This window comes from Cebidichthys violaceus, unplaced genomic scaffold (assembly GCF_023349555.1).
Source record: "Cebidichthys violaceus isolate CVI_PGR_0920_01 unplaced genomic scaffold, fCebVio1.0.p SCAF_65, whole genome shotgun sequence".
Lineage (NCBI taxonomy): Eukaryota > Metazoa > Chordata > Actinopteri > Perciformes > Stichaeidae > Cebidichthys > Cebidichthys violaceus.
In genome coordinates, this window is record NW_027176872.1 from 814,488 (window position 1) to 827,255 (window position 12,768).

A 12,768-nucleotide genomic window follows, 5' to 3' on the forward strand; every position below is an offset into this window, starting at 1 on the left:
AGTTAAAGTAGTTGTTATGATAGCAGGTAGTAAATGTTATGCGCCTAAAGGAAAAATCTAGTTTATTACAACTTCTAATATTCTAATATTCATAGGTTTGTACATTGGCTCTATAGTTTGGACAGTATTGTATTCACCAATGTAACTGCTGAGTTCAAAGGATACTTTGATATTGCTAAAAACAAGCCAAATGGCACAAGAAACTCAAGTGGAAAAGGGATCAGAAGTCTATGAGAAAATGACCCTTCTCACTTGATTTATTACCACAGTAAACATTGTACACATGAGTTTATGGTTTCAATCTCTAGTTTCAAGTCTTTTTCAATACAACATGATTATTTATTAAATTATGGTCCATTTAGAGTCAAATAGACCATAAAGCAGGGTATGCTTGTGTCTTGTGTCCAAGATGGAGACAGCCAAAATGCCATTTGCAGTCCACAAACCAATGGATGACCTCACAGTGACTACGTCTACTTCTTATAGACAGTCTATGGTTCACACCTGGCATTAGAATGCGTCTCCAAATGCATCTGGAGTGATCGCTTGTGATCGGATCTCACTTCCCCGCTCTCTCTGCAAATAAACACGTGCAAAGACCAAATGCATTGATGTTTTTAACCGGCGGGAGGCAGCAATGCACTTCCAGTGCATTAAAGTCAAAACTAAACTAAAGAAGAAATCAAAACAATACAGCATGGGCCGTCATGAATAGACCGGTTGTTATATTAATATTAATATTAATCTCTCAGTTTCCTTTGAACTGACTCAAATAGAAATCAGACAGCATGTCTCAATGTGCCCTCTTGTGTCTTGGGTGCATTCCCAACTGTTAATGCCAGGTGTGAACAGGGTCATAATGAGTAAAATTACAAAAATAACATGAAAGTTGTAATATTTTGGAATTATTCTTTAAGTCGGAAACTTATAGGTATAATATATATGACATTGGTAGGATTTCTAAACGATCAGTGGAAACACTAGAAAAGCAGTGTATTTTGGCCTGATGTTACTCAGAATGAATAGTGTCTATGCATAGTGTCGTATAAATTGTTGGCATAGAGCACTGAAGTGATTGGGGATACATGGATACGTTTGGTATCTATTGCATAATCTATTGTAGGTAAGTTGATTAACAAGCCAATCTCCAAAAATGACACCGCATTACTTTAATGTGACGATAAAGATAACTTTTTGAGTACATGCAACAAGGCAGTTTTACTGTGATGACCATAAATCTGTAACACATGTGCTACTGTCACCTAGCCTTCAGTTATTATCTTACAGCGTATAGAAACAATAAATGTACTTACTTAAATGTAAGTAAAACTGCCAGTCAGCATGTTTTCAAAAAGTTGCCTGTTTATCATGACCTCTTGGGGTTGCACCTTGTTTTACAGCTCTCTCCTCTTGTGGGAGAGCTGCACAGTCAATTAAGAATTATATGATGCTTAATTGATTTCAACGGGCCAAACTGGACCCTCACATAGTTCAACAGAGGATGACTAATGTGACTGTGTTGCCGGCCAGAGGCCAACCATTCTCCTTCTCTTCACTGTGTTTCACCTTGAGACCACTCAAGCACTGCTCAGTCTGCCTGTGTTCCTGCTGAGGCCTAGTCCACACATACACAGGCATTTTTGTAAACAGTGTTTTTTCAAACACTGTTTCAAAGCAGTGAGTGACTTCCCATAGACTTGCATTGGAAAAGAGGCTTCTGTAACTCAGCGGATAAATGTTTTTGGGGGTACATCAACTTCCTAGTATGAACACTTAGCTCTTATTTAGGTAGGTCCTAAAAGTTGTTAAATGCACTAATAGAGGAATCCAGAGTTATTTTCTTTCCTCCGTTCATGTGAAAGAATGAGGCTGAGTCGAGGGCTGGGAGGCGGGGTTAAAGGAACCGCTAGTGCGCTTGTTCTAAGTGCCCTGTGTATGTGGAAGATCTTCGAAGTATCCAGGTAATTTTATACTCGAAAGTCAAACTTTTTATGGCTTCATGCGCCACTGGGCAACTTTTCATAGGAACTAATGGTGTGCCGCATCCAACAATGTATCCAGTGCTCTTAATACATGCATGTTCTATATATGTTTCACCCTGGCAGCAGTTTAACTTAAAATACTGTCATAGGGTGTGAAGCCAAAATGCATAAAAAAGGCTATTTTTTTTTTTTAAATACCTGCGTACGTGTGGACTAAGCCTTAGTAACATTGTGTTTATGTTTTATTTTTTGTGTTTATTTAACAGTGACAATGCACTATGCATGTATTGTTCCAGATATAGCTAAAAGCTAATTTCCATCTGTAGTCTCTGAATTACAAATCTGGCATTTTCATAATATTTTACAGATATGAGGGAGCTAAAAGGAACGATCTACCACCCCTCCATTCAGTCCAATGACTATAATGTCCAATGATCTTTAGATTGAGACGTGATGAGATGAGAAAGATGAAACATGAGGATCAGTTGCTTTATCTTATTGATCATGTGATCTGTTGACTTTATTTGGACACTAAAAGTACAACTCAAACTTCATCACTGGCTGCTCTGAAGAGTCTTAAGTCATCATTATTTTTGTTGAATTGAACTAGAAACTGTGCATAAGCAGCAGTACATTCACCAAACATGGCTCAGCAAGTGACCGAATGCAGATGTTGTCTTTTTTTTTGTTGTTGTTTAAAAAAAAAAAAAAAAATCTGTTTTGCTTTTGAAATGCAGTTAACGTTGTCTTTTTACACAGCAGACCTGGAAAAAGATTAATCTGCATGGGCTTATCAACCTCGGTTAATTCATTATTTGTTTGGTCTGTCTGTGAGTGTGTGAATGAGCCTGTTTGACTTGTAAAAAAAGTATCTCAATACCTGATTGCTTTGTTGTGTCTTCGGCCGTGGTTCCACTTCTCTTTACAATGTGACTTTTGTCCTCCAATTGTGCCAGGACGCATCCGACGCCCTAAAATCAGAGCTTGCTCGCATTGGGATCCGATCAGCCAGACCACCTGCCGAGGTGGCCGGGCTCTCATTGAGTTCTGATCTCAGTGTGTTTATCACCGACTTTATGACCGACATTAAAACAAGTCTACCAATGCTGCAGGGAGGCAGAGTAAGAGGCAAAAAATAACGGGGGACTTTTTTTGTGAAGAATTCTAGGAAAGGAAATGTGTTTATTCACCGCTTTAAAGCCGCTCCTTTGACACATCTCTCTATCTGATCAGGCATCGTTACATTGAAGTGTCAAGTGTGGACACAGAGTGCCGATCTGGCACATCTGATCACAAAAGTCACATTGAAAAGACAAAGTGTTACCACAGGCCTCTAATCAGCTTCCTTAAAAACATAAAGAATTGTGTTGCATCTTTGCTTTCTGCTGCAGAGCTGGACTCAGTTCACCTCCAAGTCAAGCCATTCAAACAAAATCTGTAGATAACATGCCAACAAGAAGGCAACCTCTCATTCCATCAAGGTCTAATGTTGACACTTGACGCCCTTCTCGGCCTAGAGGCAGTCTGTGTATTTTTTTAGATCTACTTCCCGAATAGCTTGGATTGGGAGTGAGTGAGACCCAGCCCCTCTCTGCAGTGTGCCACTTTATGCTGTGTTTGTGATTCCCATGAAGATCTCTGGCAAGAGATTGTTTCAATCTCCGATCTTTTTGCAGTTGCGTGTAAAAAGTAGGGGCCAGAGAGGTTTGAAAGTGACCCTTGTACGAGGCTATAACCTGGAGTCACTCTGGCTCTGTCTCTTACAGAACAAAGTGGAGGAGTTAAACCAGCGACTGAGGCAAGCTATGGATGGTCAGTCTTTCACGATGTTGTTGAAAATGTAATTTTGTATATGTAAACTTGTTTAAATTGTAAAAAATACAGTAGATTATCCACCGTGTCTTGCATCATGATCCTATCCAACACAATGATGCATCACGCGTCGCGTCACATGTTGCTGTTCTGTCACTTTGTTGTAAATAGTTTTGTAAATGTGACTCGTCCCACATCTCTGTTTTGCCCCCCCCCCCATGCTCCTCCTCTCTCAGACAGCAGGAACTTGCCGTACGGCCGACCTGCTGTACTTTTTCGTACCAAGTACTCCATCCTCCACCACAGTGACTACATCAGCGGCTACAGTGAGGCGCTCTCTATGCCTCTCTGGACGTCGTACGCCGTCAGCAGACAGGTACTCTTCATCCTGTGCTCTTCGCCCTGAAGGACGTTAGTGTGAATATTAACTGTCCGCAAACGGGCAGCAAAGGCACCTCATTCAGAGGACAGCATGCCAGATGGTGTAGTGGAGTTTCAGTCTTACTCACCAATAGAGGCATCACGACTCTCTTCTTTGACTGGGGCTTACATAAATACAGGGCTGTTCATTAGACTATGAAGACCCTCTAAATATGTTGCTAATTTTGAAATATGTTGATATTTCCCATAATACTACAGTGGCCACACTCATTATTTCCTATTAGTTCCAACAATGTATAATATAATGTATTGAAAAGAATTAGGGTGACACACTTTAGTTCAAGTTGATCTTGCATTAATGTTTAAAAATTGTAAATAAAAAAGTGGATGTGAATGTTGCAGAGGGCTACTTATGGTATATTCTCAGTAGAATATTCTGTCTCCCATCATATGGGCTAAGTCTGTCCTCTCTAGAAAACATATGAAGGGATCCCAGAGGCTGTGAAAGAGTCGTGTTGATTCCCCCCGATTAATTCAGAAACCTCAGTTAATACTGGGCCTACAAACCTTTTCCATTATAGCAATAACTCCTTTGGCCAATAAAGGACATATTTCTAATGTGAGAATTTGCTGGATATAAACCTGATATGAAAGTTCTGGGTCTAGAGGAATTTGTAGGATAAATATATCCTGGATACAATCTCTCACTGCTTCTCTGAACTTTTTTTTATCTCAGTACACTGCCAAAGACGGTGAAAACGTGTACCTTTAACCTTTTCGCACTTAATACATATTGATTTTAAATGTTCTGGGGTTGTATACTTTTGCATCAGCCAATTAGACGGCAGTAATTTAAGATGTGTGTCATTTCCTGTTATATGTCTCTTACTGGCATGTCTGTACCTTCTAACAGCTATTGGCCAAGTGGTCTCAATAGCTGTTAGAAGGTCTCAAGTTGTAGTCGACACATCTGTGTGTCACATGCTGTGACACACATAACTCATCTTGTTTGATTAAATGCACTTGTTGCTAAAACTCTTTTATGATGTGCTTGAAGATGAAAGGTTTATCAGTGAAGTTTTAAGACATGGAAGTATTCCAAGAGCAGTGGAGGATGTGGCTCGAAGCTACAAACGCACAACTTCACAAACGCCCTCTGTCCACATGACTGTTAGTTGTTTTTTTTAATCCTGACATATCTGTTTTGTGTTTGTTTTCTACTTGTTACATACAGAATATGAAGCAATTTATTCCCTCCATGCCATCATTCTCATCCACCAGACAACCGAAAACCACCCATAGTTTAAACTAGAAGTCAGCTGACCTCTGACCTCTCTCTCTCTCTCTCTCTCTCTCTCTCTCTCTCTCTCTCTCTCTCTCTCTGTGTGCGTCTGTGGTCCTCTAGGTAGAAGTATCCCCTCTGCCTGAAGCCCTGTCCAACTGTGTGAGACCTGATACCAGAGTTCCTCCAGCCTACAGTCAGTCTTGTACCAACTACAGAGCAGACAAACAGATCACCTATGCCTTCCTGTACCCACCACGTGAGTTCATCACAACAGCGCAAACACTGAATTACACTGACAAAACTAAAACGGTCACTCATCAGAGTGCAGATCTCCCCCAGGTGCGTCTGCAACGACCACAACAAATCACAATTGTCTAAGCCTCAGTCTAGACCGCAAATCACAGAGCGGAGCGCACGCACACACACTACTGAATACATGGTCTCCTGTCGGAGATAATAAAATGGATAATTTGTAGCTTGTTAATTTTCATGTTCAATTGAATATTTGTGGTCTTGGACTGTTAATCAGACAAATTCACAATTTTTACTCAGATAATTGCCATTAGCTTTTGTCATTATATCATATTTTTAATTTTTAATTTTTTTTATTTTTACAATAAATGATTGTAATGCATTGACAAAAATTTAATTTCCGTTTTTGTAGAAATAATCATTAGTTAATTTGATATGTTGGCTCATATTATTTTACGTTTTAAACTAAGACACTCATAGACCTTATGCTGGCTGTTTCATACTCATATTTACAGTATGGGTCTTATTTTCATATTTTTCCTCATCATTCCTATCCGTTATAATAACATTTTACTCACTAACTATATTGCTGAGATATAACAATATTACTGCACCTGAAGTCATTGTTATGATCCACGACAGCCGTGGCTGGAGGCATCACGCATTTGGGTCATTTGTCCCATTCTCGTGAATGCATTATCTCAGGAAGTTTCTCCAAATTTGGTGCAAGCTTCCACCTTGACTAAAAGATGAACTGATTATAACTTGGTGGTCAAAGATCAAGGTAAATGTGACCTCATGTATTTGGCCAGAGTTCAAGAATTAATATGCTAATAATTATAAAAATTTTACTCAAATGTTTAGTAGGAAAAAATTACGTATTGTAATTTAAACTGCAATTTGACTGGTTGGCGAAGGCATACAACTGTGAGGCGATTATTCTAGTTAATCATGTTTTTTTCATTATTGACAGAATTCTCCACAACCATGGACAAAAAATATGATGCTGTCCTCATCACCAACACCGTCCCCATGTATCCTGCATTCAAGAGTAAGTCAATCAGTGATTCAAAGTTTCTTCAAGGGCCAGATGCTTGGAACCTCGTTGGAACTTTGTATGTTGTGAATTAGAAAAACAAAAACAAAATCAGTACGGCTAGATTCACTGATATATTCACCGCTTTTCTGTACCTTCTATCACCTCCCATCCCATAGTCCCTGTTTCATTCTATCGCTTTTGTTCTTTCCCCTCTCTTCCACTTTCCTCTCTCAGGGATATGGAGTTACTTCCAGAGAGCGCTAGTGAAGAAATACGCCACTGAGAGAAATGGAGTGAATGTGCTCATTGGACCCATATTTGACTACGACTACGATGGTGTCAGGGACTCCGCTGAGAAGATAAAAGAGTAAGAGCATTATTTTTCCTCCCCTTCTGATTCAGCTTCAATACACACAAAGGTTGAATTTACGCTGAGCATTGTTTATGGGAAAAATAGGAAGAAAAAAAATGTATTCCTGGCTAAGGGGAAATGTTGAGCTCAAGTCTTTTGTTCTTGCAGGTACGTAAGTGGGGTGATACCTGTCCCCACGCACTTCTTCGTGGTCCTGACCAGCTGCTTAGACTTCACTCAGGCTGCAGACTCGTGTAGCGGACCACTCAGCAGCGCTGCCTTCATCCTGCCGCACAGAGCCAGCAACGACGAGACCTGCAACGTAAGGAATTTCACGTCTTAAAACGCATCACCACATTTTAATAACACTCATATACATACACTTCATAGAGACCTGGGGCTTCATTACAGAAAGTCTGAAATCCTATCTCATCTCAGTTGAGGATGACACTTAGGATTTTTGGTATACAGAAAGAAGTTTCCTAATACATTTATGAACAAATCTATCCATCTTATCTTAGGATGGGAATTTAGCTATTACAGATTTGTCTGCTGAGTCCATAGTATGACACGTTAAATTTCCCAGACTATGTATTAATCGGCATTAGTCTTACCAAAATACTGACATTTCTATCTTCAAAACAATACCTTTAAAAATATTGACATTTCATACCATTTTCGATACCACTGAGAAACATTAAGGGGATACATTTTAAGATTCTAATTAAAAGATAAATAGCGGTCTGTGTGTCGACTCGCTGTCTAGTCTAGCTCAGTATAGAGTGGAAACGGGTAAACAGCTATTATTTACCTCAATTTTTATACACTTTATTTTTTTTAGCATATCTTTATTGATTTTTAACATGATACATCCCATTTTCCTAAATGGGTTGGATACGTTAGCTACTTTTGGAGAAATGCAACCTGACAATACGCTACTGGGGCCAATCACATAAGGAGCGATCCAGTGTTGTGAAACCCAACATTGAAGCCACGTTTGGCTTTAAATAGGCCATTAAGTCACACAACACCGCACAACCCTCCGCTAACTGCCTCAACACCTGATTTGGTGTGAATGCAGCCTAGTTTACCCTAAAACATTTTTTTTTTTTTTTTTCATTTGTGTGGAGACCCAACAGAAAAGATACAACAATATTAAGTTAGCTTTTGGTATTTGTATTTCATCCTTTTAGACATAGACAGGCTAGCTGTTTCCCCATGGCACTACAGCCATTGCTGAAGTGCCCTAAACTTGGATTCTTTTTAATGGCCATCAAGGGGCGACGTCTCTGCTTGCAAAAAGAAGTCTGATTGTATAGAAGTCTATGAGAAAATTAATCTACTTCTCACTTGATCCATTACCTCAGTAAATGCTGTATCACTCCTCCGCCGTCCAATTATGGTCACTTCCATTCACTTCATTGCAAAAAAACAAGATGGCCACAGCCAAAATCCAAGATGGCGATGCTGAACTCAAGAATTTAAAACCACAGTCCACAAACCAATGTGTGACATCACAACGACTACAGTCCATGGTTTTTATACTAAGCTAAGCCAACCAATCCCTGACTCCAGCTCTGTACTCACAAACATGAGAGTGGCACAAGTTTTCTCATCTCACTCTCATGACAAAACAAACTATGTCAACTACTCAAAGCCAAATCACTTGGGGGTTGCGAGCGACAGAGGGTTTCAGGGTCCGTAGAGGGGAAGGAGGTGGCTAATGTGTCTGTGCTCCTCGCTGCCTCCCCGCAGAGCTTAGAGGAGGAGTCTCGCTGGGTGGAGGACCTGATGAAGATGCACACAGCTCGAGTCAGAGATGTGGAAATCCTGACGGGCTTGGACCTGTACCGCAGAACGACCCGGAGCTACCCCGAAATCCTCTCGCTCAAGACCTACATGCACACCTATGAGAGCGAGATCTGACATCTGCTGGCCCCCTGTCAACACTGATGTTGCTGATTCCTTTTTTCCAACCGTGGTGGATGTATGTGGTACAAAGAAGAGGTGCTATCACCTCCGTTACACTGACTTACACCAGCTCTTCATGCTCTCGCTGTCTGCTATGGCTGCCGTGTGCAGCTGCTCCGTTGTGGCCCTTTCACTGGGCATCTGGTTTCATCTCATTCATCTCGTCCATCTGTTACGACACAGCATTGAACACCACTGAGGCTGAGCTACTAGCTGTGGCACTGTCCACTTTATTTTGTTTAGTAGCAGGCAAGTAAAGCAATTCTTCTGCTCTGTGCTACTGTTTCATGGTCGGCACTCAGATTCAATGAAATTACATCAAACTGAACAACATTGACCTATATGAGTAAGTATATAAAGGGCTCAAATTGAATCTGTACGAGTCATTTTTGTCATAATGTGTAAATAACAGAGAGGTCATTAATCTTCATCTGCCCTCTGTTTACTTTAAATCGTCTTTAGCAGAAAAGTTTTCTCTCCAGCAGTATGGCCAGGCCGACCTGTTAGAAGAGATGGATTTATTACCCAGAGACCAAGAAACCCACACTAATCCTATGCTGGAATATTAAAGGACACCACATTTTTTGTTTTTAGGGGCAATTTGATTAAACACAGCTTTATTTAAAAAAATGCATCATTGTAGCACAATGTAAAATGATGAGTCTTAAAACTAGATTTTGATGTAGGGCCCTAGTACAAGGCAGGACCACAAGATCAAATAATAATGCAGGACTGATTGCCCTGTATACTCTTACATATTTTGTATTAATTGTCATCTTCTAGCAGTACCAAAAACAGTTTTTGAGAGTTTTTTTGTTTTGGTAATACACATTTATATTCTTCTCTAGCAAACAATATTCCATATTGTAAAAATTATTACATGTTTTAAAGTGTTTGAATAATCTTTAATTGCACTACGAAGCCATCAACAGAGTCCGTCAGACAAAACCATCACCTCAGTGTCCAGGCCGGATTGTTAAACATTTTCAGTTGTCTAGCAATATGACATGATCCACTCTGTCTACTCTTTACACTATGAACAGATTATGTTCAGTGATTAAGAAGAAATTGTCTTTATTTTTTTTAATGGAATGATGATGCAATGTTTTTGTGTGTGTGTGTGTGTGTGTGTGTGTGTGTGTGTGTGTGTGTGTGTGTGTGTGTGTGTGTGTGTGTGTGTGTGTGTTGAATTCAAGATATTTTCTGTTTGTGTTTGTGTTGACTTTTTGTTCTGTGCACGATAACAATAATGTCAGTGATGATGATGATGATGTATTAATGTGTTTTAAAACATTTACCACCTGTGAGACCTATTTATGCTTTATGTAAATGTCATCACAATAAACAAGTGTTTTTACTAAATGAAGTGTGTTGCATATTGAAGTTAGTCCAGCTGCTTTTTAACTCAGTCTTCCAGTTGTGAGCCGTACATGTAAATACTGTAGGAGGGGAGTCGGGGGTTGGTTGGCACACATCTATTTTCTGGTCACAGAAACAAAAACAACATGTTGGCTTTCATGACTTGCCTTCATCTACTATGTTAAATCATCTGAAGCTCACTAACTTTGTGGATGATGGTAAAATGTCTTTCATAGTTTTGTAGTTTAGAAAGTAAAAAAGTGACCAAACGTATAAAAGGTATTATAAAGCTGTGTCTACTGAGATAGTTGAAATATCTTGCTTCTAGTTAATAGACATAGGAATCAACTACATTTTTTATATAAGACTTGAAAGTCTGTGATGAGTGATGGAAGGTGGCTAACATCATTTAATCACAAAGCTGGCTCAAATGTGAGCAAGTTGGTTGGCACATGTGTGCATTTTGGTTGTCGCCATCTTGTTTTTTGCAACCAGAAGTTGAGGGATGAGCTAAGTACAACCGAACGCTGAGTAAGAGGTTTTTAGGCGACCAAAATGTACAAATAACTTTCATGAACTATAAACACACTGAAAGGATTAAAGTTGTAAGATGAAAACACAGACAACTCCCAGCAGGGACAACACTGTGGTAGCGACCTGTCAATCACAGTAAGCCCGCCCTAAAGCATACCCTGTTTTTTGGTCTATTTGACTCTAAATGGACCATAATTTACTAAATTAACATCATGAGGTATTGAAGAAGACTTGGAACTAGAAGAGATTGAGACCATAAACTCATGTTTACAATGTTTACTGAGGTAATAAATCAAGTGAGAAGTAGAGTCATTTTCTCATAGACGTCGATACAACCAGAGGAGTCGCCCCCTGATGGCCATTAGAAAGCAAACAAGTTTAAGGTACTTCCACTTTGGCTTCATTTTTCGGAACCAGAGGTTGCCGCCTTTATAACAAATCACCTGTTTTTAAAAAAGAAAACATTTTCATTCTATAGCTGTGAAATTAGGGCAGAGAGTGAAAAGTGTGCCAACCAATCCCGGTCTCCCCTAGTCAGCAGAAGTGAAGTAGTATATCTGGTTTTCAGTCTAACTGCATAAAATACACCTTAGTTACAGTCTTACAGCACAAAGCAGCTTCACATTCCTCCACATGAGCCTGTCAACAGTAATACACGATAAATGTCTGTCCAGTACTGTCACCTAGTGGACGCTCACTGGTAGAACTTGTTGCCAAAGTTAAAAAAAACACAAACAAACTCCGTTTATACTTCAGATAAACTTGAGTCCAGGCGGCTTCACCGAATCAAAACAAGAAAAGTGCGTTATCTGGAGACAATTATGTGACTATTGAGAACTTTAAATGACTGCTAAGCAGTCACACAGTAATGACAAGAGGTAAATCAAGGCGGGACACAGAGTGTAGGTAAATTATATACAGGTGCTGGTCATAAAATTAGAATATCATCAAAAAGTTGATTTATTTCACTAATTCCATTCAAAAAGTGAAACTTGTCTATTATTACACACAGACTGATATATTTCAAATGTTATATCTTTTAATTTTGATGATTATAACTGACAACTAAGGAAAATCCCAAATTCAGTATCTCAGAAAATTAGAATATTACTTAAGACCAATACAAAGAAAGGATTTTTAGAAATCTTGGCCAACTGAAAAGTATGAGCATGTACAGCACTCAATACTTAGTTGGGGCTCCTTTTGCCTGAATTACTGCAGCAATGCGGCGTGGCATGGAGTCGATCAGTCTGTGGCACTGCTCAGGTGTTATGAGAGCCCAGGTTGCTCTGATAGTGGCCTTCAGCTCTTCTGCATTGTTGGGTCTGGCATTTCGCATCATCCTCTTCACAATACCCCATAGATTTTCTATGGGGTTAAGGTCAGGCAAGTTTGCTGGCCAATTAAGAACAGGGATACCATGGTCCTTAAACCAGGTACTGGTTGCTTTGGCACTGTGTGCAGGTGCTAAGTCCTGTTGGAAAATGAAATCTGCATCTCCATAAAGTTGGTCAGCAGCAGGAAGCATGAAGTGCTCTAAAACTTCCTGGTATACGGCTGCGTTGACCTTGGACCTCAGAAAACACAGTGGACCAACACCAGCAGATGACATGGCACCCCAAACCATCACTGACTGTGGAAACTTTACACTGGACCTCAAGCAACGTGGATTGTGTGTCTTCTCCTCTCTTCCTCCAGACTCTGGGACCCTGATTTCCAAAGGAAATGCAAAATTGACTTTCATCAGAGAACATAACTTTGGACCACTCAGCAGCAGTCCAGTCCTTTTTGTCTTTAGGCC

At 39.8% G+C, this 12,768-nt stretch overlaps 1 protein-coding gene across 4 annotated transcripts in view; it reads left to right on the forward strand.

The window, feature by feature from the left end:
- The window catches only part of enpp2 (ectonucleotide pyrophosphatase/phosphodiesterase 2), a 33,074-nt gene extending 22,638 nt beyond the window's left edge, over window positions 1-10,436 (forward strand). For 2 of the 4 annotated variants that reach the window (XM_068734618.1, XM_068734620.1), the window contains 7 exons: window positions 3,749-3,794; window positions 4,031-4,170; window positions 5,581-5,716; window positions 6,686-6,763; window positions 6,986-7,118; window positions 7,272-7,425; window positions 8,859-10,436. In XM_068734618.1, coding sequence (XP_068590719.1) covers window positions 3,749-3,794; window positions 4,031-4,170; window positions 5,581-5,716; window positions 6,686-6,763; window positions 6,986-7,118; window positions 7,272-7,425; window positions 8,859-9,029 — 858 coding nt within the window. In that variant the 3' untranslated portion in view covers window positions 9,030-10,436. Of the gene's footprint in view, window positions 1-3,658; window positions 3,795-4,030; window positions 4,171-5,580; window positions 5,717-6,685; window positions 6,764-6,927; window positions 7,119-7,271; window positions 7,426-8,858 lie in introns of those variants that run through there. The other 2 variants (XM_068734619.1, XM_068734621.1) reach the window with 2 other exon arrangements.
- The last annotated feature ends 2,332 nt before the right edge of the window (window positions 10,437-12,768 follow it).